The sequence below is a fragment of the Engystomops pustulosus genome, chromosome 5 (assembly GCF_040894005.1).
Source record: "Engystomops pustulosus chromosome 5, aEngPut4.maternal, whole genome shotgun sequence".
Taxonomy (NCBI): Eukaryota; Metazoa; Chordata; class Amphibia; order Anura; family Leptodactylidae; genus Engystomops; species Engystomops pustulosus.
The window spans coordinates 211,343,983-211,368,813 of NC_092415.1; the positions used below are offsets into that span (position 1 = coordinate 211,343,983).

Genomic DNA, 24,831 nt, shown 5'->3' on the forward strand with positions numbered 1-24,831 from the left:
GCAAATCTAGCCGCATCAGACTTAATGCTGGCGACATTAATGGACGCCAGCGTCAACAGAGTGGGTGCCGCCATCATGAGTGATTGAGTTAGACGGCTTTCTTTTTCCCACCACCCTTTTCCTCAGTTTCAGAAGAGGACCCTTTCCCTCTCTTTTTTGAAACTGTAGTTTCCATATCAGCTCTTTCATCCTCGTCTCCGGACTCCAGGTCAGTCTCCCATTCTGAGGACGAAGCATCCTCAGCGGAAGACTCAGCATCTCCTGAAAGCCCTCCCGCCCTCTCCGGAACCTCACCCTCAACTTCTGAGGCAGAGACGTTGTCAAGGGCTTGGAACCGGTTGGAAAGACCAACCAGAGGGGAATCAGCTTTACCTTCCTTTGGCTTCTGAGTCAGGGTGAGAGAAGATTTTAAATCTCCCTTCTTTTTCTTTTTCCTTTTGCCCTGCTTGCGCTTTTCCTGTAGCCACGCCCTACTATCCTCATCCATACTCTCATAATGGGAGGATTCTGAGAGCGTGGCCGCTTCCTCCCTCTGGATCCTCCTGACCTCCTCATCCAACTCATCATTCCTCGGGGCCTCAGCAACAAGATTGGGCTGAAGGACAGGACCGGGGGCAGTGAGCCGCGACTCCCCCACCTCCCTGTCCCTTTGGCGCCTGTCCTGACGCCTCTGTCGTGATGGCGTCACTTTCTTATCTTTCTTCCCTGGCCCCTCAGTTCCTCCGCCTCTGCTAGTCCCCTCCCCAGCAGATTCGGCCTCATGGCCTTCACCCACCGGAGCCAGAACCGCATTAGCAAAAGAACCACACAGGTGACACCGAATCTGCTTACAGGATGCAGCGAGATGGCCGACACCCCCACACAACGCACACTTCTCCACGGTGCAGTTTGCGCTGAAATGTGTGGGGTCACCGCACCTGTGACACAGCTTAGGCTGCCCCCGGTAGAAGATCAGGATCCGATCCCTCCCCAGGAAGGCTGATGAAGGGATGTGGGCGACTGAGTTACCTGAACGCCTCAACTTTACCATGAAGGTCCAGGCCCCTGACCAGATACCAAACTCGTCACGATTTTTCCTTGGCGTCTCCAATACTTCACCATATCGCCCAAGCCAAGTCATGATGTCATAGCAAGAAAGTGATTCATTACGGGTTAAAACGGTCACTTTCTTGACCTGATTTTGGCGAGACACCGCCTGAACAGCAAAGTCTCGCCAACCGGGCATGTTCTTTTTCAGCTCATAATTCCCCCAGAAGAGCTCAAGTCCCTCCGGGCGAACAAAACTGACATCGAACTCAGATGTGCCATAAGGATGTATCAAGGCAAAGATGTACATCCTGTATTATACTCCAGAGCTACACTCACTATTCTGCTGCTGGTGCAGTCACTGTGTACATACATGACATTACTTATCCTGTACTGATCCTGAGTTACATCCTGTATTATACTCCAGAGCTGCACTCACTATTCTGCTGCTGGTGCAGTCACTGTGTACATACATGACATTACTTATCCTGTACTGATCCTGAGTTACATCCTGTATTATACTCCAGAGCTGCACTCACTATTCTGCTGCTGGTGCAGTCACTGTGTACATACATGACATTACTTATCCTGTACTAATCCTGAGTTACATCCTGTATTATACCCCAGAGCTGCACTCACTATTCTGCTGCTGGTGCAGTCACTGTGTACATACATGACATTACTTATCCTGTACTGATCCTGAGTTACATCCTGTAAATCTTTTATTTTATATATAAAAATGAAAAACATAACAATCATAAACATAAATCAAGCCATAACTTCTGGCAAAACAAAACAATAATAATAATAATAACAAAACAATAATACAAACTTAAAGAGACTTACGAAAATCTCCTGGCCCAGACACACACACACAATCAGCATTATAAAACAAAACCTTCACCCAATCCCACCACCTAATTTTTTTTTTTTTCTATATAATTGTTTATAATAATTTTTTTTTTTTTTTCCATAAATAACTAAAGAATACACAGCAAAAAAAAAGACAAACAGGAAATAAAAACATTAAATATAACTAACTAAATCCCACGCCCATCACCCTCCCACCCAGACACTGGTCTAACGTCCAAAGTCCGCGCTATATAGTCCAGACCAGTGCCCAGAATCATATTGTCCAAATCCCGTCCACCCCCCACCCAACCTAACACCCTAACACCAACACCCCAAAAACCAACCAACCTATATACACATTAACTATAACTACATAAATACACACTGTACACAAAATACAAACACATTAAACATATCAACATAACAAACCAACCACATAAAGCCCAGGTTCGGCGCCTGCAAGCCCCTACATCTCTATAACCTCAGATACAAAACAAAAATCTACAGTGTCAGCTTCAGCCCAACACCAGGAGCGGAGATGACAGACTAAGGGACACTAAAGGAGAACCCCCTCCAAAGGAGAGAGGCCCTCCCCGTGCCCAGCCTCTCATACTCCAGAGAGCACACCTTCACCAGGTCACCCAGAATGTTCCTAACCACCTCATCCACCGGGAGGATTTTACGCTGCGTCGATACTAAACACCGTGCGTTCCACGTGTGGTACCTGACCACTAGACTAACTAAGAATAAAGTGCAGCGGTCCCGGCCACCCAGGCCTCTGAATGCTCCATAGGCCCACTCCGCATAGGAGAGACCGGCCAACCCGGGCCAATGGATGGAAGCGCCCACCCGGTTGTACACCTCTGTGTTAAAGGGGCACTGAAGCAGGAAGTGGTCCATGCTCTCCAGCAGGCCACCGCACTCCTCCCGGGGACAACCCCTTTCCTCAGAGCTCCTACACTTCAGATTGTCCCTCACACACAGCTTTCCATGGAAGCAGCGCCAAGTCAAGTCCCAAAACTTCAAGGGGATCCTGATGGAATTCAAAAGACCTAAACCCACCCCCAGATCCCGACTTGGGCAATCCCTGAGGGCCAGAGGCTTCTGGAAATGGGTCAACAGAACCCTTTTGTCAAGGAGTTTCCTTGACATGGTCCTGATCTCCCACATTCCCAGACCCCACCGGCGAATCACCTTCAGAACCGGGGTAGCGTAAGCCGGAAGATGCCCATGCGGTGTGCGGAGATCCTTCACTTGCCCTCCTGTCTCCCATTCCTGGAAGAAAGGCCGAAACCATCCCCTGCAGGAGTATACCCACGGAGGAGCCCTCTCTTTCCAGAGGTTTGCGATATTGATCTTAAGAAAGGTATTCACTAGAAACACCACAGGGTTGACCATACACAACCCTCCTTGTCTCCTCGTGCGGTAAGTAACCTCCCTCTTGATTAGGTTCAGCCTATTCCCCCATAACAGCTGGAAGAACAGACTGTAGACCCGAGTCCAGAGGGGTTCTGGCAACATGCACACACTGCCCAGATATATCAGCAATGGGAGCAGGTAAGTTTTAATCAAGTTCACCCTTTCCCTGAGGGTCAAAGACCAACCCTTCCACTGGTCCACCTTCTGGGCGGCGATCTTAAGCCTGCCGTCCCAGTTTTGCATGGGGTAATCCCCCTGGTCAAATTCGATGCCGAGAACTTTGGCAGAGTCTTGGGGCCCTGGAAGAGTGTCCGGGAGATCAAAGCCTGGATCCCCCTCTCCCAGCCAGAGACTCTCACACTTATCCCGGTTGATCTTGGACCCAGAAGCCTCTGAATAGCGGTCAACCTCTGACATCACCCATTGCGCCTCCCCTCTCGAGGACACAAAAACGGTGACATCATCGGCATACGCTACCACCCTTAGAGTGGCTTCCGGTGCCGCCTGGTCCATCCCGACTCCCACCAACGGCCCACGATCAACCCTCCTAAGGAATGGGTCAATCGCGAACACGTATAAGAGTGGGCTCAGAGGACAACCCTGGCGAACACCAGACCCGACCTCAAAAGAGCGGCCAATCCAACCGTTCACAAGCGGGAAACTCTCTGCCCCTGCGTACAAAACCTTTAGCCAATTGACAAACTCCCCCGGCAGGCCATACCTCAGAAGGACAGACCAGAGGTACTCGTGGTCAACCCGATCAAACGCTTTTGCCTGATCCAAGGACAGCAAGTACCCCTTCCAGTTACCAGCCCTGCCCTGCTCCACTGCCTCCCGGACACAAAGCACAGCACTAAATGTACCGCGGCCTGGAACAGAGCAGTGCTGGGTCCCCGAAAGGAGCCGGGGCGCAAACTGCACCAGCCGATTAAACAGCACCTTTGCCAAAACCTTTCTGTCCGTATTGAGAAGCGCTATGGGACGCCAGTTCTCAATACGAGATCGGTCCTTACCCTTTGACAGAATGATCAGGGCAGACCTCCTCATTGACTTCGGCAGAGCGCCCGAGGAAAGACACTCATTGAATACCTCAGTCAAGAGGGGAACCAAGACGTCCTTAAAGGTCTTATAAAACTCAGATGTTAAGCCATCCGGACCTGGCGATTTCTTGAGGGCGAGCCCTTCAATCGCCAGGCTGACTTCCTCTTCCCTGATCATCTCTGTCAAAACATCAAGAGAGGGGTCTACTCCTGGCTCAGGGACAGTTTCAGCCAGGAAAGCCGACATCACATCCCGATCTAGATCCTTCCTGCCCAAGAGGTGCGAGTAGAAGGATCTGACGACCTCCAGGATCCCTGATCTGGACCTTTTCAGGGATCCCGTACTGTCAACCAGTCCTGTGACAACTTTACCATTCACTGACATCTTGCAGTTTCTGTAAGGGTCGGGCGAGCGGTATTTCCCGTAATCCCTCTCAAAAACCAAAGATGCGTGTCTATCGTACTGACACCTCTTCAGCAAGGATTTCACTCTGGAGATGTCCTCACGACTACCTCCAGTCGAGACGAGATGCTCGAGTTTCCTCCTCAGGCCCTGATACAGGCGGTACCTGTCCAGGCTCCTGAGGCTCGAGAGCTGGCGGAAGAATCTCGCCACCCTTTTCTTGAGCATCTCCCACCACTCTGACTTACTGCTACAAAGGCCCAGCAATGGTACCTGGCTCTGAAGAAAGTCCTCAAAGGATTGTCTTATCTCTGCTTCTTCCAGGAGAGACGAATTGAGCTTCCAGTAGCCTCTTCCCATCCGGGGGGTCTCTGTAACATTCAGAGAAAACAAAATTAGAAAGTGGTCGGAGAACTCCACCTCAACAACGGACACTGCTGAAGAGATGGCTTCCTCCTTTAAATAAAACTTGTCTATTCTAGACCTGCAGCTACCCCTATAATAGGTGAACCCCGCGTGGCCTGGGGTGTGCCGGATGTGGACATCCACCAGGCGAGCCTCACTAGCTATGCTATTAAGAGCGACGCTATCATAAGTCAGCTTGTCTCTGGAACCTCCCCTATCCTGGGACCTCGTGACAGCATTGAAGTCCCCTCCAAAGACCACCTGCCGACTTGTAAAAAGGTAGGGCTTGATCCTCATAAAGAGACACTTCCTGTCCCACTTGGACTGGGGACCATAGATATTAATTAGGTGAAGTTCTTGTCCCTTCATGAGGACATCCAGGATCAGGCACCTCCCCATTTCTAACTCAATAACTCGTCGGCATTCTACCGGTGCGGTAAAAAGCACCGCCACTCCGCTATACGGCTCGGCCGCAAGAGACCAATAGGAAGGCCCGTGTCTCCATTCCCTCTTAGCTTTAAACACGGCCGCCAAATCTGGCAGCCTGGTCTCCTGCAAAAATAAAATGTCAGCTTCAACTCGGCCGAGAAAATCAAAGGCCGCAAATCTAGCCGCATCAGACTTAATGCTGGCGACATTAATGGACGCCAGCGTCAACGGAGTGGGTGCCGCCATCATGAGTGATTGAGTTAGACGGCTTTCTTTTTACCCATCTTACCACCACCCTCGGGAAATGAACACCCCCTTTTTAGACATATTGTGGTGTCCATCTCCCTCACCTTCGATGCTTCAGGGGCAGATCCAGGACCTGCCCCCTCATCCTCGTCTCCAGACTCTGGGCCAGTCTCCCCTCCTGAGGACCCTGACTCCCCAGGGGGAGACTCGGCACCCCCTGCAGGCCCCTCCGCCACCTCTGGCCCTTCACCCTCAGCCCCTCCATCGGCAGGAGAGGCTCCATCCAGGGCCAGGAATCGATTTGAAAGTTCGACCAGCGGGGGGTCGGTTGCACCTTCCTTGGGTACCTTAGTCAGGGAGGGAGAAGATCTTACACCTCTCTTCTTTTTACCCTTTTTCTTCTTTTTGGCGCCACGCTTACGCTTTTCCTCTAGCCACGCCCTATTATCCTCATCCATACTCTCATAATGGGATGAGTCTGAGGACGTGGCACCTTCCTCTCTCTCGATCCTCCTGACCTCCTCATCCAGTACATTATCCCCTGGGGCCTCAGCGACAGGTGTGGTCTCCAGGATAGCGCCAGAGGTTGTCCCAGCAGCCCGGGACTCCCCCCGCTCTCTCTCCTGTTGACGCTTCTCTAGACGCCTTAGCTGGGCAGGCGTCTTTTTCCTGTCTTTCTTCCCTGGCCCCTCCATTCCTCCACCTCTGCTAGTCCCCTCCCCAGCAGATTCAGCCTCATGGCTTTCATCCGCTGAGGCTGAGCCTGCATTAGCGAAGGAAAGAGGACAACGACTGTACGGGTGACCGAGATCACCACACAGGTTACACCTAATCTGCCCTGTACAGGATGCAGCGAGATGGCCGACACCCCCACACAACGCACACTTCTGCACGGTGCAGTTTGCGCTGAAATGTGTGGGGTCACCGCACCTGTGACACAGCTTAGGCTGCCCCCGGTAGAAGATCAGGATCCGATCCCTCCCCAGGAAGGCTGATGAAGGGATGTGGGCGACTGAGTTACCTGAACACCTCAACTTCACCATGAAGGTCCAGGCCCCTGACCAGATACCAAACTCGTCACGATTTTTCTCGGGTACTCCCAGTACCTCTCCATAACGATTCATCCAGGTCATGATGTCAAAGCAAGATAGTGATTCGTTACGGGTAAGAACGGTCACTTTCTTGAGTTCGCTCTGGCGGGACACTGCTTGCACAGCAAAGTCCCGCCACTCGGGCTCGTTGTATCTCAGCTCATAGTTGGACCAGAAGAGCTCAAGCCCCTCCGGCCGAACAAAGCTGACATCAAACTCAGATGTACCATAGGGATGGATCAAGGCAAAGATGTCAGCCGCCTTGAAGTCCATCTTCAGCAGCAGCTCAACTACCCGTGCCCGAGGGGGACACACATCACTGCCACGCCACCGAAGACGGACCACATTCCTACGGTTAGCACCCGGCCCGGTTGTCGGGAGCGACCATGATGTCTCCCTGCCTCTTTGCTCTCGGAAGGCAGACAGGCCGTGCCTCTCTATCCAAAACGACAAATCAACCTCCTGCCCTGCTACATTGATCGTCCTTTCACCCTTCTGTAAGGCCTGCAGGAGGCGCCGTTGCAAAAAGCCGTCCCCAGAACCCAGAGACGAGGATGACGGAACCCTACTTCCCCCAGCAGCGACACTGGCATAGCTCTTAATAGGGGCCGCTACTGGGGGAGCAACCGGACCAACCCCTGCACCCACCACATTAACACTACCCACCTCAGCCGCGCCACCCACACCACCAGTCACTCCATCACTCACTCCCATAACTGGTAACGGTTCTCCACCACTCACACCATTCACATTATCCACCACAACATTACTGACACCATTCACACTAGCCACCACAACATTACTGACTCCACTCACACTGGCTGGACCAGCAACAACATCAGGGGACATGACCACCTCCGCATCTTCGGGCACAAGGGACGGGGGTCCCCTCGCAGAGCATCGCCCAAAGGGGACCCCAACTCTTGTCGCACTTGTGCCCTCCGCATCATCGGTAGCAGATGTTATTTTGCTTTTTCTGGGGCTCGGAAACAATCGCCGCTGCTCCTTAGCCGGTGTGAGGCGCCGCTGATCTCCGGTCTGCATAGAATTATCATTATCCCCAACACCGACACAAAAGAGTACCTTCTGTCTGGGAGGTCCGGAGCTCTCAGCCTCAGCGACCCCTCCACACTGCCGCCGCCCCATAACCAAGTGATCAGCGGCGACAGCATGAAGAGGCGCCGAGGCACGAAGAGGCACCGAGGCACCGGAAGCTGCCACCAGTGCCGGGCTGTCCCCCCCTCCCAGCGGGGGACGCACCACAGCACTGGATTTTGATGTTATCGCCACTGCAGAGCCGCCCTGACTGTCCGGCCTTGCGGCCGATGCCTCCCCTGCTCCCCCACTGTTACCACAAACAGAGACGGAGCCCATCGCCACATCAGATGTCACACCTGTAATCTCCCTGCACCTTTGCACCGGGTCCACAGCAGAACTCGGGGGGGTTTGGGTAGCAGGGCTTGCACAGTGAGCTGACCCTGCGCTTTGCCCGGGGGGGTGTACAGGGAGGGGGGTAAAGATGAAACGTACCTCTTCTTGCTGCTTGGGCCTGGTCTTCTTACTCTTCCTCCGGCTGCTCCCCCCAGCGGCTTCCTCTGGGAGTTCATCGCCAAAAGAAAAGTTCTCCATGCGCACTGGGGACTCGAGCAGCCGGATCTCCGCCATGAGCGCCCCTCCCTGGCTGCCGGTGTCACTGTCCTCCCCCGAGCGAGGTGTTACTGCTGGCTGTCCTGCAGGGGGCCCACTGCACGAGGCCTGCTGATCTTCCTGCAGGCCGCCAGGTGGGAACTGCTGCTCGTTATCATCATCATCATCCTCCTCTTCCACCTGGCTCGCAGGCTGCAACCCCATCAGCCTTTGCTCTCTGTTATCAGCCATCTGAGCAAATCTCTCATCATTTAAAAGTTTTTCTTTAAATGGTCCGCTGTTGTTGCAAATAAAGTTTTTTCTTTTCAGCAGTTTATCAATATCCGCTTTAAGTTTGTTAATTTCACAACATATCTCTGTCTTGCGCTTCTTTGGCGCCGTGTTCGCCCTGGCGCGGGCACATCGCAGCTCCTCCCGGAGCCTCCTGATGGTCTTACTTGCCTCTTCGTACTCACAGAGGTGGCTCTGGACCCGGGAGGCATAGGTGGACAAAGTCTCCCGGGGTCCCTGCACCGCCCAGCCTCCCCCCGCATGGTCAGCCTTACCTCTGTGAGCACTCCGCTTCATGGCTCCAGCCCCGGAAGGACCGCTCTCACCCGCACCATCATGGACATCCAGCTTCTTACGGTGTTGCTTCACATTGGACTCAGGGGGAGTAGGAGCTGTATTACTACGACTCCTGGTGGAACGTCTCACCCCTGAGTCCTCCATAGCGCTGGCCGGTTGCTGTCCTCTCCTGCCCCCCGCCGGCCTGGCCCGGGAAGCAGGAGCCTGGGAGTCGGCTCCCTCGCTCATCCCCAGGAACCTAACTCCCTCCCTGGGAGAGGAGAGAGCAGGCCCTGGGTAGGTAGATGGATCCTCCAGGAGCTCAGGAGCACAAGCACAGAGCAGCTTCACACACAGCCACACCCTCCTCTAACGAGGTAACCGCCTCCAGAGCTGTACTCACTATTCTGCTGCTGGTGCAGTCACTGTGTACATACATGACATTACTTATCATGTACTGATCCTGAGTTACATCCTGTATTATACCCCAGAGCTGCACTCACTATTCTGCTGCTGGTGCAGTCACTGTGTACATACATGACATTACTTATCCTGTACTGATCCTGAGTTACATCCTGTATTATACTCCAGAGCTGCACTCACTATTCTGCTGCTGGTGCAGTCACTATGTACATACATGACATTACTTATCCTGTACTGATCCTGAGTTACATCCTGTATTATACTCCAGAGCTGCACTCACTATTCTGCTGCTGGTGCAGTCACTGTGTACATACATGACATTACTTATCCTGTACTGATCCTGTGTTACATCCTGTATTATACCCCAGAGCTACACTCACTATTCTGCTGCTGGTGCAGTCACTGTGTACATACATGACATTACTTATCCTGTACTGATCCTGAGTTACATCCTGTATTATACTCCAGAGCTGCACTCACTATTCTGCTGCTGGGGCAGTCACTGTGTACATACATGACATTACTTATCCTGTACTGATCCTGAGTTACATCCTGTATTATACCCCAGAGCTACACTCACTATTCTGCTGCTGGTGCAGTCACTGTGTACATACATGACATTACTTATCCTGTACTGATCCTGAGTTACATCCTGTATTATACCCCAGAGCTGCACTCACTATTCTGCTGCTGGTGCAGTCACGGTGTACATACATGACATTACTTATCCTGTACTGATCCTGAGTTACATCCTGTATTATACCCCAGAGCTGTACTCACTATTCTGCTGCTGGTGCAGTCACTGTGTACATACATGACATTACTTATCATGTACTGATCCTGAGTTACATCCTGTATTATACCCCAGAGCTGCACTCACTATTCTGCTGCTGGTGCAGTCACTGTGTACATACATGACATTACTTATCCTGTACTGATCCTGAGTTACATCCTGTATTATACTCCAGAGCTGCACTCACTATTCTGCTGCTGGTGCAGTCACTGTGTACATACATGGAATTACTTATCCTGTACTGATCCTGAGTTACATCCTGTATTATACCCCAGAGCTGCACTCACTATTCTGCAGACATTATACGATTGTTGTTTGTATTCTTTGTCTTCCCTCTGTTAGGTGCTGGGACCTGAGTGCCGGGAACCTAAAGTGGATATTTCAGGGTCCGATCCTGGCGGCCACCATAGTAAGTGATTGATTACATCCATTGTCCCTGATGTAGCTGCCATCTGGGCCATTTTTGGTTCTGTCTGGTTCTGATCCCTCTCTCCACTTCTCCTGACTACAGATAAAGACTGTGACAAATCTGGGTAGACTCACTGGCGCCCCCTACTGGGTCCCTGCAGGTGACAGTGTCAGAGAAGATTAGCATAAGCCACGCCCCTGCTCTGCCCCAGCTCCTCCCCTCTGACAGTCCCTCTACAGCAGTGGTTTTCAACCTTTCTAATGCTGTGACCCCGCAATACAGTTCCTCATGCTGTGGTGACCCCAAACCATGCAACTCGCAGTAAAAACACATTAAAATTGCGTCTCCGATGGCTTTAGGCGACCCCCGGTTTTGGTCGTTCGACCCCCGCTGGGGTCCCGACCCACAGGTTGAGAACCACTGCTCTGCAGGAAGGAGTGTGTATCATATGTGAGGGAGGGGCCGTAACCTCTAAGCCCGACCCATGACGGATCCTTTCCCTGGTCTCCAAGGGGTTAAACTATTTCTGTCACTTTTGGAAGAATTTGCAATTCTTAAGTTTTAATAAACAATCGATAGTAATGAAGGTTGTAGAGAGGCCGCAGCCGGCGTCTCGCAGGGTTTCCGTCTCTGTGTGTCAGCGCGGCCGGCGCTCCTTTGGTTCCTTGACAGGTTTTCTTGGACGGACGTCTCCCTGTTAAATATTTATTTCCGTCAGAATATTAACTCTTCAAATATTTATTTTCCTCTGATAAAACGGAGTTAAATCTGTCAGAGAGTTTCCTACAATATTATACAATGTTTCACTGCAGAAAGGTACAAAATATTTACCCCCGGAAATCACGGAAAAATCCACCAGAAGATTCAGGAGAGGAGAACAGTAACCCCCTCACTGCTTATAGACCAACCGATACTCCAGGATTGTTACTGGACTGGTGTAACTGGCACTGCTGTGCTCTGTGCTCTCTGCACATAACTGCTCCACAGTCCCTCCTGCTCCATGTAAAAGCCACAGCAGGTTTCTGTTTCAACACTAAAGCATCCACTCAGACCAGAGGAGGAAGCTATGGGAAAGTTAAATGCAGTGAGCACAGAGCACAGCAGTGTGAGGCATGCCCCCATTGCACTAGGAGAAGCTACACTCCAGGTATATAAATCCATATATCACAGTCCTGCTGCTACTAACAACATACACAGAGGTCTGATTACACATCTCTCCAGGGACAATACATAACACTGGCTGCAGAGAGCACAGAGCACAGCAGTGTGAGGTCTGATTACACATCTCTCCAGGGACAATACATAACACTGGCTGCAGAGAGCACAGAGCACAGCAGTGTGAGGTCTGATTACACATCTCTCCAGGGATAATACATAACACTGGCTGCAGAGAGCACAGAGCACAGCAGTGTGAGGTCTGGTTACACATCTCTCCAGGGACAGTACATAACACTGGCTGCAGAGAGCACAGAGCTCAGCAGTGTGAGGTCTGATTACACATCTATCCAGGGACAATACATAACACTGGCTGCAGAGAGCACAGAGCACAGCAGTGTGAGGTCTGATTACACATCTCTCCAGGGACAGTACATAACACTGGCTGCAGAGAGCACAGAGCACAGCAGTGTGAGGTCTGATTACACATCTCTCCAGGGACAATACATAACACTGGCTGCAGAGAGCACAGAGCACAGCAGTGTGAGGTCTGATTACACATCTCTCCAGGGACAGTACATAACACTGGCTGCACAGAGCACAGAGCACAGCAGTGTGAGGTCTGATTACACATCTCTCCAGGGATAATACATAACACTGGCTGCAGAGAGCACAGAGCACAGCAGTGTGAGGTCTGATTACACATCTCTCCAGGGACAATACATAACACTGGCTGCAGAGAGCACAGAGCACAGCAGTGTGAGGTCTGATTACACATCTCTCCAGGGATAATACATAACACTGGCTGCAGAGAGCACAGAGCACAGCAGTGTAAGGTCTGATTACACATCTCTCCAGGGACACGGCATAACACTGGCTGCAGAGAGCACAGAGCACAGCAGTGTGAGGTCTGATTACACATCTCTCCAGGGACAATACATAGCACTGGCTGCAGAGAGCACAGAGCACAGCAGCGTGAGGTCTGATTACACATTTCTCCAGGGACAATACATAACACAGGCTGCAGAGAGCACAGAGCACAGCAGTGTGAGGTCTGATTACACATCTCTCCAGGGACACGGCATAACACTGGCTGCAGAAAGCACAGAGCACAGCAGTGTGAGGTCTGATTACACATCTCTCCAGGGACAATACATAACACTGGCTGCAGAGAGCACAGAGCACAGCAGTGTGAGGTCTGATTACACATCTCTCCAGGACAATACATAACACTGGCTGCAGAGAGCACAGAGCACAGCAGTGTGAGGTCTGATTACACCTCTCTCCAGGGACAATACATACCACTGGCTGCAGAGAGCACAGAACACAGAAGTGTGAGGTCTGATTACACATCTCTCCAGGGACACTACATAACACTGGCTGCAGAGAGCATAGAGCACAGCAGTGTGAGGAATGATTACACATCTCTCCAGGGACAGTACATAACACTGGCTGCAGAGAGCACAGAGCACAGCAGTGTGAGGCCTGATTACACATCTCTCCAGGGACAATACATTACACTGGCTGCACAGAGCACAGAGCACAGCACTGTCCATACTACTCTAATAGTTAGGAATTATCTTTGCTGAGCATTTTCTCCTCTTGTCATGTGGATGAGTAATCAGCAATGTGTCTAGACTCCTGGACAATCCCTTTTAGTGATAATTCTATGAATCCCTGAGCCATCACTAGTGGGGCGTGAATCCTTCTGCTGGTGCTGCACATCTCATCCTGCAGAATATTTCATCTTTTTCCTTTATAGATTTTCCTCGACATTTATAAAACCTCTTAGAAAATTCATTATTTTGGTCCTTGTAACACGGCTGCAGGTTTTGTCGGGGGAAATTAAATTTCCAATTTTTTTCAGACTTTTTGACCTTCTTCTTCCCAATATTTTAGACAGTTGATGCTTCTATTATCTGTTGACCTGAATGATGTATGGAGCCGAGCAGGCGGAGGAGATTATCTATCCCTATTCATCATGTCTGTACACACAAAGCAAGAGCCCAGGACACAGCCATTACTGGGGGTCACTGGACTCCCCCAGGGGAAAGGAGGACAGGGGAGTCTGGAGGAGGAGGAGGACAGAGGAGTCTGGAGGAGGAGGAGGACAGAGGAGTCTGGAGGGGGAGGAGGACAGAGGAGTCTGGAGGAGGAGGAGGACAGAGGAGTCTGGAGGAGGAGGAGGACAGAGGAGTCTGGAGGAGGAGGAGGAGGACAGAGGAGTCTGGAGGAGGAGGAGGACAGAGGAGTCTGGTGGAGGAGGAGGACAGAGGAGTCTGGAGGAGGAGGAGGACAGAGGGGTCTGGAGGAGGAGGAGGACAGAGGAGTCTGGAGGAGGAGGAGGACAGAGGAGTCTGGAGGAGGAGGAGGACAGAGGAGTCTGGAGGAGGAGGAGGACAGAGGAGTCTGGAGGAGGACAGAGGAGTCTGGAGGAGGAGGAGGACAGAGGAGTCTGGAGGAGGAGGAGGACAGAGGAGTCTGGAAGAGGAGGAAGAGGACAGAGGAGTCTGGAGGAGGAGGAGGACAGGGGAGTCTGGAGGAGGAGGAGGACAGAGGAGTCTGGAGGAGGAGGAGGACAGGGGAGTCTGGAGGAGGAGGAGGACAGGGGAGTCTGGAGGAGGAGGAGGACAGAGGAGTCTGGAGGAGGAGGAGGACAGGGGAGTCTGGAGGAGGAGGACAGAGGAGTCTGGAGGAGGACAGAGGAGCCTGGAGGAGGAGGACAGAGGAGTCTGGAGGAGGAGGAGGACAGAGGAGTCTGGAGGAGGAGGAGGACAGAGGAGTCTGGAGGAGGAGGAGGACAGAGGAGCCTGGAGGAGGAGGAGGAGGACAGAGGAGTCTGGAGGAGGAGGAGGAGGACAGAGGAGTCTGGAGGAGGAGGACAGAGGAGGTTGGGGGAGAGGAAGGACAGAGGAGTCTGGAGGAGGACAGAGGAGGTTGGGGGAGAGGGAGGACAGAGGAGTCTGGAGGAGGACAGAGGGGTCTGGAGGAGGACAGAGGAGTCTGGAGGAGGAGGAGGAGGAGGACAGAGGAGTCTGGAGGAGGAGGAGGAGGAGGACAGAGGAGTCTGGAGGAGGAGGAGGAGGACAGAGGAGTCTGGAGGAGGAGGAGGACAGAGGAGTCTGGAGGAGGAGGAGGACAGGGGAGTCTGGAGGAGGAAGAGGACAGGGGAGTCTAGAGGAGGAGGACAGAGGAGGTTGGGGGAGAGGGAGGACAGAGGAGTCTGGAGGAGGACAGAGGGGTCTGGAGGAAGAGGAGGACAGAGGAGTCTGGAGGAGGAGAAGGACAGAGGAGTCTGGAGGAGGAGGAGGACAGAGGAGTCTGGAGGAGGAGGACAGAGGAGTCTGGAGGAGGAGGAGGATAGAGGAGTCTGGAGGAGGAGGAGGACAGAGGGGTCTGGAGGAGGAGGAGGACAGAGGAGTCTGGAGGAGGAGGAGGACAGAGGGGTCTGGAGGAGGAGGAGGACAGAGGAGTCTGGAGGAGGAGGAGGACAGAGGAGCCTGGAGGAGGAGGAGGACAGAGGGACTGGAGGAGGAGGACAGAGGGGTCTGGAGGAGGACAGAGGAGTCTGGAGGAGGAGGAGGACAGAGGAGTCTGGAGGAGGACAGAGGAGCCTGGAGGAGGAGGAGAACAGAGGAGTCTGGAGGAGGAGGAGGACAGAGGAGTCTGGAGGAGGAGGACAGAGGAGTCTGGAGGAGGAAGAAGACAGAGGAGTCTGGAGGAGGAGAAGGACAGAGGAGTCTGGAGGAGGACAGAGGAGCCTGGAGGAGGAGGAGGAGGACAGAGGAGGAGGAGGAGGACAGAGGAGTCTGGAGCAGGAGGAGGACAGAGGAGTCTGGAGGAGGAGGACAGAGGAGTCTGGAGGAGGAGGACAGAGGGGTCTGGAGGAGGAGGAGGAGGAGGAGAACAGAGGAGTCTGGAGGAGGACAGAGGAGTCTGGAGGAGGAGGAGGACAGAGGAGTCTGGAGGAGGACAGAGGAGTCTGGAGGAGGAGGAGGAGGACAGAGGAGTCTGGAGGAGGAGGACAGAGGGGTCTGGAGGAGGAGGAGGAGGAGGAGGACAGAGGAGTCTGGAGGAGGAGGAGGACAGAGGAGTCTGGAGGAGGACAGAGGAGTTTGGAGGAGGAGGATGGTGGAGCGCGGTATAGGAGACTGAGTGTAGATTGGATTTGTTTGGTTACATTATATATAGGTGATCGCTCCTATAAGTCACATGTTAGTTGTTTCCATGGTTACATGTTGCGTTTCTTGTTATTATTGTAATAATTTAATGTTTTTTTTTCCCTTTTTCTCTTTTTCAGGCAAATTTCTTTCTTTTTATTAATATTGTTCGGGTTTTAGCAACGAAACTGCGAGAGACGAATGCGGGTCGCTGTGATGCGCGGCAGCAGTACAGGTGAGCGCTGTGCCGGGTGCTACCACTAGGGGCCCAGGTGAGCTGTTACCTGCTGACTCCGCCCCCTTGTCTCTCCCTGCAGGAAGCTGCTGAAGTCCACGCTGGTCCTGATGCCGCTGTTTGGTGTCCATTACATCGTCTTTATATCGCTGCCATATACCGAGGTGTACGGGCTGCTGTGGCACATACAGATGCACTATGAAATGATCTTCAACTCCTTCCAGGTATTTATTATTGGGGTACACAGACCCCCGGGGGGCACAGCATTACATGGATAGTCTTACCCTATACTAGCCGGGGTCCGGGGTCTTAGGTGGGTTCGGAGGTCTGGTGCAGTGGCTGCAGCAGCGTCACAGTGTGTCAGTGAATCCTCCTGTCTATACATGGGGGCCCCTGATATTATTATGTTGTGTCGGGGGTCTGGAGCCTCCTGCTCCCCCTCTGCTTATTTATAAAGGAATCGCACCACAGCCGACACATTGTAACAGAAACTGTAATAATATACAACAAGATGAATGCAACCAGCGGGAAAACAGCCAAAGCTTCAACTTACCGCTCCCTATCCCCGAAGAGCCGACATCAGAACCAGCGGCCCCTCTACCCCCCTCTATGTGCCCCTCTACCCCCCTCTATGCGCCCCTCTACCCCCCTCTATGCGCCCCTCTACCCCCCTCTATGCGCCCCTCTACCCCCCTCTATGCGCCCCTCTACCCCCTCCATGCGCCCCTCTACCCCCCTCTATGCTCCCCTCTACCCCCCTCTATGCTCCCCTCTACCCCCCTCTATGCTCCCCTCCACCCCCCTCTATGCTCCCCTCCACCCCCCTCTATGCGCCCCTCCACCCCCCTCTATGCGCCCCTCCACCCCCCTCTATGCGCCCCTCTACCCCCCTCTATGCGCCCCTCTACCCCCCTCTATGCGCCCCTCTACCCCCCTCTATGCGCCCCTCTATGTGCCCCTCTACCCCCCTCTATGCGCCCCTCTACCCCCCTCTATGCGCCCCTCTACCCCCCTCTATGCGCCCCTCTACCCCCCTCTATGTGCCCCTCTACCCCCCTCTATGCGCCCCTCTACCCCCCTCTATGCGCCACTCTACCCCCCTCTATGTGCCCCTCCATCCCCCTCTACTGGGGAATATAATAATGGGCCAAAAGCAGTGGCGACGATCTCTGCCCGATACAACATATCAGTCTGGGGTCCAGGCATTTTAACCCACAGAACATTATCTAGGCTGGATACATTGTAACAAACTCTCAGATGAGATCAGGTCTGGTTATGCACTGGTATTTATCAGACCTCTATGTATGTTGTTAGGAGCAGCAGGACTGTGAAATATGGATTCATATTACAAGCTCTGCAGCCAGTGTTGGGTATTGTCCCTGGAGAGATGTGTAATCAGACCTCACACTGCTGTGCTCTGTGCTCTCTGCAGCCAGTGTTATGTATTGTCCCTGGAGAGATGTGTAATCAGACCTCACACTGCTGTGCTCTGTGCTCTCTGCAGCCAGTGTTATGTACTGTCCCTGGAGAGATGTGTAATCAGACCTCACACTGCTGTGCTCTGTGCTCTCTGCAGCCAGTGTTATGTATTGTCCCTGGAGAGATGTGTAATCAGACCTCACACTGCTGTGCTCTGTGCTCTCTGCAGCCAGTGTTATGTACTGTCCATGGAGAGATGTGTAATCAGACCTCACACTGCTGTGCTCTGTGCTCTCTGCAGCCAGTGTTATGTACTGTCCCTGGAGAGATGTGTAATCAGACCTCACACTGCTGTGCTCTGTGCTCTCTGCAGCCAGTGTTATGTATTGTCCCTGGAGAGATGTGTAATCAGACCTCACACTGCTGTGCTCTCTGCAGCTAGTGTTATGTATTGTCCCTGGAGAGATGTGTAATCAGACCTCACACTGCTGTGCTCTCTGCAGCCAGTGTTATGTATTATCCCTGGAGAGATATGTAATCAGACTTCACACTGCTGTGCTCTGTGCTCTCTGCAGCCAGTGTTATGTATTGTCCCTGGAGAGATGTGTAATCAGACCTCACACTGCTGTGCTCTGTGCTCTCTGCAGCCAGTGTTATTACACATCCCTCCAGGGATAATACATAACACTGGCTGCAGAGAGCACAGAGCACAGCAGTGTGAGGTCTGATTACACATCTCTCCAGGGACAATACATAACACTGGCTGCAGAGAGCACAGAGCACAGCAGTGTGAGGTCTGATTACTCATCTCTCCAGGGATAATACATCAGACCTCACACTGCTGTGCTCTGTGCTCCCTGCAGCCAGTGTTATGTATTGTCCCTGGAGAGATGTGTAATCAGACCTCACACTGCTGTGCTCTGTGCTCCCTGCAGCCAGTGTTATGTATTGTCCCTGGAGAGATGTGTAATCAGACCTCACACTGCTGTGCTCTGTGCTCTCTGCAGCCAGTTATGTATCATCCCTGGAGAGATGTGTAATCAGACCTCACACTGCTGTGCTCTGTGCTCTCTGCAGCCAGTGTTATGCATTGTCCCTGGAGAGATGTGTAATCAGACCTCACACTGCTGTGCTCTGTGCTCTCTGCAGCCAGTGTTATGTATTGTCCCTGGAGAGATGTGTAATCAGACCTCACACTGCTGTGCTCTGTGCTCCCTGCAGCCAGTGTTATGTATTGTCCCTGGAGAGATGTGTAATCAGACCTCACACTGCTGTGCTCTGTGCTCCCTCACTGGCATTTTTTGGATAGTAATGGAAAGTGGCTGAGAACTGGGAGCAGTGACATAACGTAGGACGGAGCAGTATCCAGTGTCCTGTAGTGCCTCCTGCTGGCAGTGTGTGTCCGGTATCCTGCAGAACATTGCGCTGCTTCTATGTGTCTCTTGTGTCTGAGGTTGTTACATTGTATCCAATCATTAATACTGTAGAATCCGGAGCCGCCCTGGAATATGGGATCGGTGACGCCCCCTCTAGTAGGGATCAGTGGGGTCTCCGGATACTCCTCTTGTCTATTCAGCAGTGATGAGAATGGGGGGACACTAGCGCCCCCTCCTTACCCCTGACCCTCCAGGGGCAGATTTGGTCCAGTCCTGACAGATGAGATGTCCTTCTTTTTAAATTATTGCAATTTGGTGATTTATTATTAGTTATTATTTTATGTATTTATCAGTATTTTCTATTATTTGATGACTTTTCTATTTTGGATTTTCTAGAATATTTTTTTCATTCATTTGTGGAATTTGGAAACATTTTAGTGAAATCCCTTCATTCACTTTATTTTTTGGGACAATTATTTTGTATAATTTACATTTTTGTTTTACATGAATTGTGGGTAAATTTTAGTTTATACTTAAAAAAATAAAAGAAAAAAATCTATATTGTAGGATGACTATGTGAGGGATTGTGATTGGCTGTGCTCTGCGGTTGGGTGCTGATTGGTTGAGGGGTCCGTCTGTAACTAGGGGTCGTCTGTAACTCAGGTGTCCTTAAGTAGGGGAATGACTGTAATTTACAATTTTCTGTATTTACTAAAAATTTTGTAGTGAAATGTTTGGATTTCAGGCGCTGTTCACATTGGCCTCCTGCACTGACCGGTATCGGGGTCCCTCAGGTTTATATTGGGGCTCTGATGGGGAAGCTGCCGGATGTGAACAGCGGCTGAGCCCTGGATCTAGAGGTCACTGTGATTCCGCCCCAGAGATTCTCCAATGTCTCTTCTCCTTCTGTTTTCCAGGGATTTTTTGTTGCCATCATCTACTGCTTCTGTAACGGAGAGGTAAGTAGCTGAATAATTTACACTGCGGAGGGGGGGGGGGGGGATTGTAGAGTGTGAGCTCCCGCGGGTCACTGCGCGACGGGATTTGTAACAATATGTGAAGGTTTAGATGAGAAATTCTTAGAGTCTCGGAGCGAATGTTAAACTATTGATTTCCCCAAAGCTTCCCCCGAGGGCGGCAGGAGGCGGCCGGCCTGGAAGTGGCGCCATTTATGTCAAAGACTTTTCATCAGCCGCAGAAATCCCAGCTGTCAATCACTCTCTGTATACAGAAGTGAGCGGATAATCACCGTGTGCACAGCGCCGGCAGAGCTCTTCATCACAGCTGCCTCGTACATGAATAGAACCTCAGAGGCGCAGTGGACACTGACACGTCACTTTCATACCTTCTATTTTTGGCCTATTGGGAAATTTATTGTTGTAAATCAAAATCTCTGAATCAAAATATCTTTTAAACCTCTTGACTCCATGAAGTTAAAGGGACGTTTCACCTCCTCCAATCTCTGGCTCCCCTGATAGGTGTCACTCCACTGAATCCGGCGCAGTTGGAATTTTTTCTCTAGCATCCACTGTTCCCAAGCAATCACCCAATATCCTAATTTGGCTTAGTGCTAGGTAGGCGGTCCTGAAGGTTGAGCTGGCAGTCTGACTCCTCCCACCCGACACTGGACAGCCTGATTAGCATATCGGGTGCTGAAACTAACAGCGCTGATTGCTCAGGAACGGTGGGGGCTAGAGAAAAAATTCCAACTGTTCTGAAATCAGCGGAGCGAGGGCTATTAATGCGCCAGAGGATTGGGTGGGGTTTAACTCCTTGGACTGTTCAGGTTTTGCTTCTAAAGTCCATGAATTATGGAGCATATATCCCCCTCCTGTGATGATGTCACCCCCGGCCTCCATGATGTAACTGATAGGAGGCGGGACTGTGAGTGTCACATGCAGGGGGCACGGATCTCTCACCAAGAAGCAAAGTCTAGAACTTCAGAAAACAAAAGATTCCCTGGATTCTTAAGGAGTTAAAAAGAAAAAAAAAATTATTGAATAAAATCCTGAGCCGTCGGCGTCAGCCGCACATGAGATCGCCATCGCCGTGTCCGCGATGATCTGAATGTAAAGCAGCGCCTTGTAGCATAAATCCTTCCCGTTGTGTTCCGGGACGGAATGTTTTGTTTCTTTATTATTTCCTACGTTTTTTATTGGGAGCCCTGAGATAAGGACACGAGGGCCGGGGATCACAATGTGTTATTACTGGCGAATATATTAGCGCCGCATCGTTGTGCCGCCCCTCTGAGGACGGATCTGTCACCGTATCACACCACAAGAACATCAAGAGGAACGAAAAATAGAAGAACAATAAAACGCGCAAAAGAAAGGGCGAGGACCCGGCGGCGCCAGGAAGGAGACGGGACAAGAGATTCACAGGAAGAAGCAAAAAGGCGTAAAAAATAGACAAATATCAAAGAAGAAACACGAGAAAATCTATCAAAAGAAAAATAAGAAATAAAACATTTAAAAAAGAAACTCAATAATGTTTATAAAATAACGAGATTCACCCCAAAAAAATGTCTTCCTCTGCCTGCACAGGGGGGTGAGAGTAAGAGATCGTCCTGATAATCCCGGGACATTACTCATAGACACAGGCCCCGGGACTCCTTCCTTCCAAAATCAACTTTTATAATTATACTAATGAGCCTGAAGGTCTGTTTCCAGGGGTGTTTCCAGCGCTCCTCAGTGCTGTAGCTTCACAGGCTGTTACACTGAGAAGAGCTGGTATCCCCTCCCCCTGCACTACCTGCTGCCACTAAATTCCAAAAGCAGAGGGAGGAGAGTGAGAGCAGGAGGAGGCGGAGACAAGTTCTGCTCAGTGTAACAGCCTGTGAATCTGCAGCATGGAGGGGCTCTGGTAACACCCCCAGGAGCCCTTTTGGCTTATTAGCATAACTATAAAAGTTGATGTTGGAAGGAGGTCATGGATAACTAATATAAGAAGATCCCCGGTGCCTGGATGTGTAAGTGATGTCCCCGGTTTATCAGGACGGATTCTGATGGGAGATTTCCTTTAAAGGGAACCTGTCACCAGGAGACCCATTTTTAGAACTCCCCCGGTCCCCACAGAGCATAGCACATACACATACATGCACTGCCAAAGAGTTTTTGTATAAAAATTAGGTTTTACAGAAAAAATATATGTTCTACAGAACCTGTCAGTGCTGTGTGATTAGGCACCTGGGAGGGGCTATAGAGGAGCCCTCCCCAACCTTGGGAAACAGCTCCTCCATGTATCCTTTTCAAATATATGAAAACGCCCATCACTTGGCTTAGCGACGCCCCCTGATCCTCTGCAGCCAATCGCGAGTGACGGGAGTTATTCATTCACATGGAGGAGCGGTTTCCCAAGGCTGAGGGGGTGGAGCTGCTCCTCTGTAGCCCCTCCCAGGTGACACATCACAGTGTAGATGGTACTGACAGGTTCTGTATAACACATATATATATTTTTGGCGGTGTATGTGCTATGCTCTGTGGGGGCTAAAAATGGGTCTCCTGGTGACAGGATCCCTTTAAGGAATAATTAATTAGGGGTGTGGTCATATATCACTCCTCTTCCATTACCCAAATACTATTATATGTATCGTCAGTTACTCCCAGACTCCTCCTGGCCGGTTACTCATTCATTTCACTTTTGTCTCCTCCAGGTACAAGCAGAAATTAAGAAATCCTGGAGTCGCTGGACTTTAGCGCTGGACTTCAAAAGGAAAGCGAGAAGTGGCAGCACCACGTACAGCTACGGGCCCATGGTGTCCCACACGAGCATCACCAACGTCACCACCAGGGGCACCCTGGCCCTGCACCTCAACACCCGACTAGTGTCCGCCGCCCTGAACGGCCACCGAAACCTCCCGGGCTACGTCAAGAACGGCTCCATCTCCGAAAACTCCATCCCCTCCTCCGGCCTGGAGCAGTACAACAAGGACGACGAGTATCTCAACGGATCGGGAGGCGATGACAAGACGCCGGCAGAAGCGGAGGAGCAGGAGAAGGAATCCGTCATGTGACTGTATAGAGACTTCATAGGAAAGCCATGACCGATCCTGCTCCATCAAGCCCCTCCCCCCGACTTCTACAGCCCCTCCCCCCGACTTCTACAGCCCCTCCCCCAAACGCCAGAGCACAACCCACAAGCGTCACCAGTGCTGCGCCGGGAGGTTATTCATCCGTCCTCTATGTTAGAGACGCGGGTGCAGATCGTTCTAATAATGCGGAATCTCGTGTAGTTTTTAATTTTTTTTTAATAATTATTATTATTTTATTATAATCAGGAGCCAATTCCGAAAAAATCGAAAGTCCATACAAAAAGAAAATTCAAGATTTGTAAATATTGAAGGTAAATCTGAGCAGTGACAATGTTATTAGAATCCGACAAAAATCGGGAGATTTTTACCAAAAAGTAAGAAATTTTAAACAAAAAAATCCCCCCCCGAATGTCGCCCTCCGCCTCATCTATGCAAAAAAACTGCAAAATCACCCAAAAGTTACAGAAAAAAAAAACTCCCTGACTCTCGAGGGAAATAAAATCCGGATCAAATCATCGATTTTTATGTCTCAGGAGAAAAAAAAAATTCTATGTATAAAAAATTTGTTTAAAATTAAAAAAAAAAAATTAAAAATGTACAATAAAAAAAACAGCAAAAAAAAAAGTTGCTGCTATATTTTCATTAATATATGAAGAAAGGAGACGACGGAGAATAATATATTTATCGTTGCGATAATCTATAGTGTAAGCAGCGCGCGAAACGCCGCAACTTATTATATACGGACCAAGAGGAAAATGTTTTATTGTTATTATTATTATTTTTTTTTTTACATTCTTTTTGAGAAATATATGATTTTCAGATGGAAATTTCATGCTGGTTTCTTGTTTCTTTGGTCTCATGTTTGGTTCAAGTTTCAATTTTGGATTTACACACAACATGCCCACTACACACAGAGCATGCCCACTACACACAGAGCATGCCCACTACACACAGAGCATGCCCACTACACTCTCACATAGAGGTCTATAGCTGCAGCTCACCTCCCCCCACTACACACAGAGCATGCCCACTACACACAGAGCATGCCCACTACACACAGAGCATGCCCACTACACTCTCACATAGAAGTCTATAGCCGCAGCCCACCTCCCCTTACTACACACAGAGCATGCCCACTACACACTGACATAGAGGTCTATAGCCACAGCTCACCTCCCCCTACTACACACAGAGCATGCCCACTACACACAGAGCATGCCCACTACACACAGAGCATGCCCACTACACACAGAGCATGCCCACTACACACAGAGCATGCCCACTACACACAGAGCATGCCCACTAGAAGTCTATAGCCGCAGCTCAGCTCCCCCTCCTACACACAGAGCATGCCCACTACACACTGACATAGAGGTCTATAGCCACAGCTCACCTCCCCCTACTACACACAGAGCATGCCCACTACACACTGACACAGAGGTCTATAGCTGCAGCTCACCTCCCCCTACTACACACAGAGCATGCCCACTACACTCTCACATAGACGTCTATAGCTGCAGCTCACCTCCTCCTACTACACACAGAGCATGCCCACTACACACTGACATAGAGGTCTATAGCCGAAGCTCACCTCCCCTACTACACACAGAGCATGCCCACTACACACAGAGCATGCCCACTACACTCTCACATAGAGGTCTATAGCCGCAGCTCACCTCCCCTACTACACACAGAGCATGCCCACTACACTCTCACATAGACGTCTA

General features: G+C 51.0%; 1 protein-coding gene across 1 annotated transcript in view; it reads left to right on the plus strand.

Annotated features, from left to right (window-relative positions):
* The window catches only part of PTH1R (parathyroid hormone 1 receptor), a 206,494-nt gene extending 182,558 nt beyond the window's left edge, over window positions 1-23,936 (plus strand). The window contains exons 9-13 of the mRNA XM_072154535.1: window positions 10,663-10,729; window positions 16,185-16,279; window positions 16,362-16,503; window positions 19,992-20,033; window positions 22,727-23,936. Coding sequence (XP_072010636.1) covers window positions 10,663-10,729; window positions 16,185-16,279; window positions 16,362-16,503; window positions 19,992-20,033; window positions 22,727-23,086 — 706 coding nt within the window. The 3' untranslated portion in view covers window positions 23,087-23,936. The remainder of the gene's footprint in view (window positions 1-10,662; window positions 10,730-16,184; window positions 16,280-16,361; window positions 16,504-19,991; window positions 20,034-22,726) is intronic.
* The last annotated feature ends 895 nt before the right edge of the window (window positions 23,937-24,831 follow it).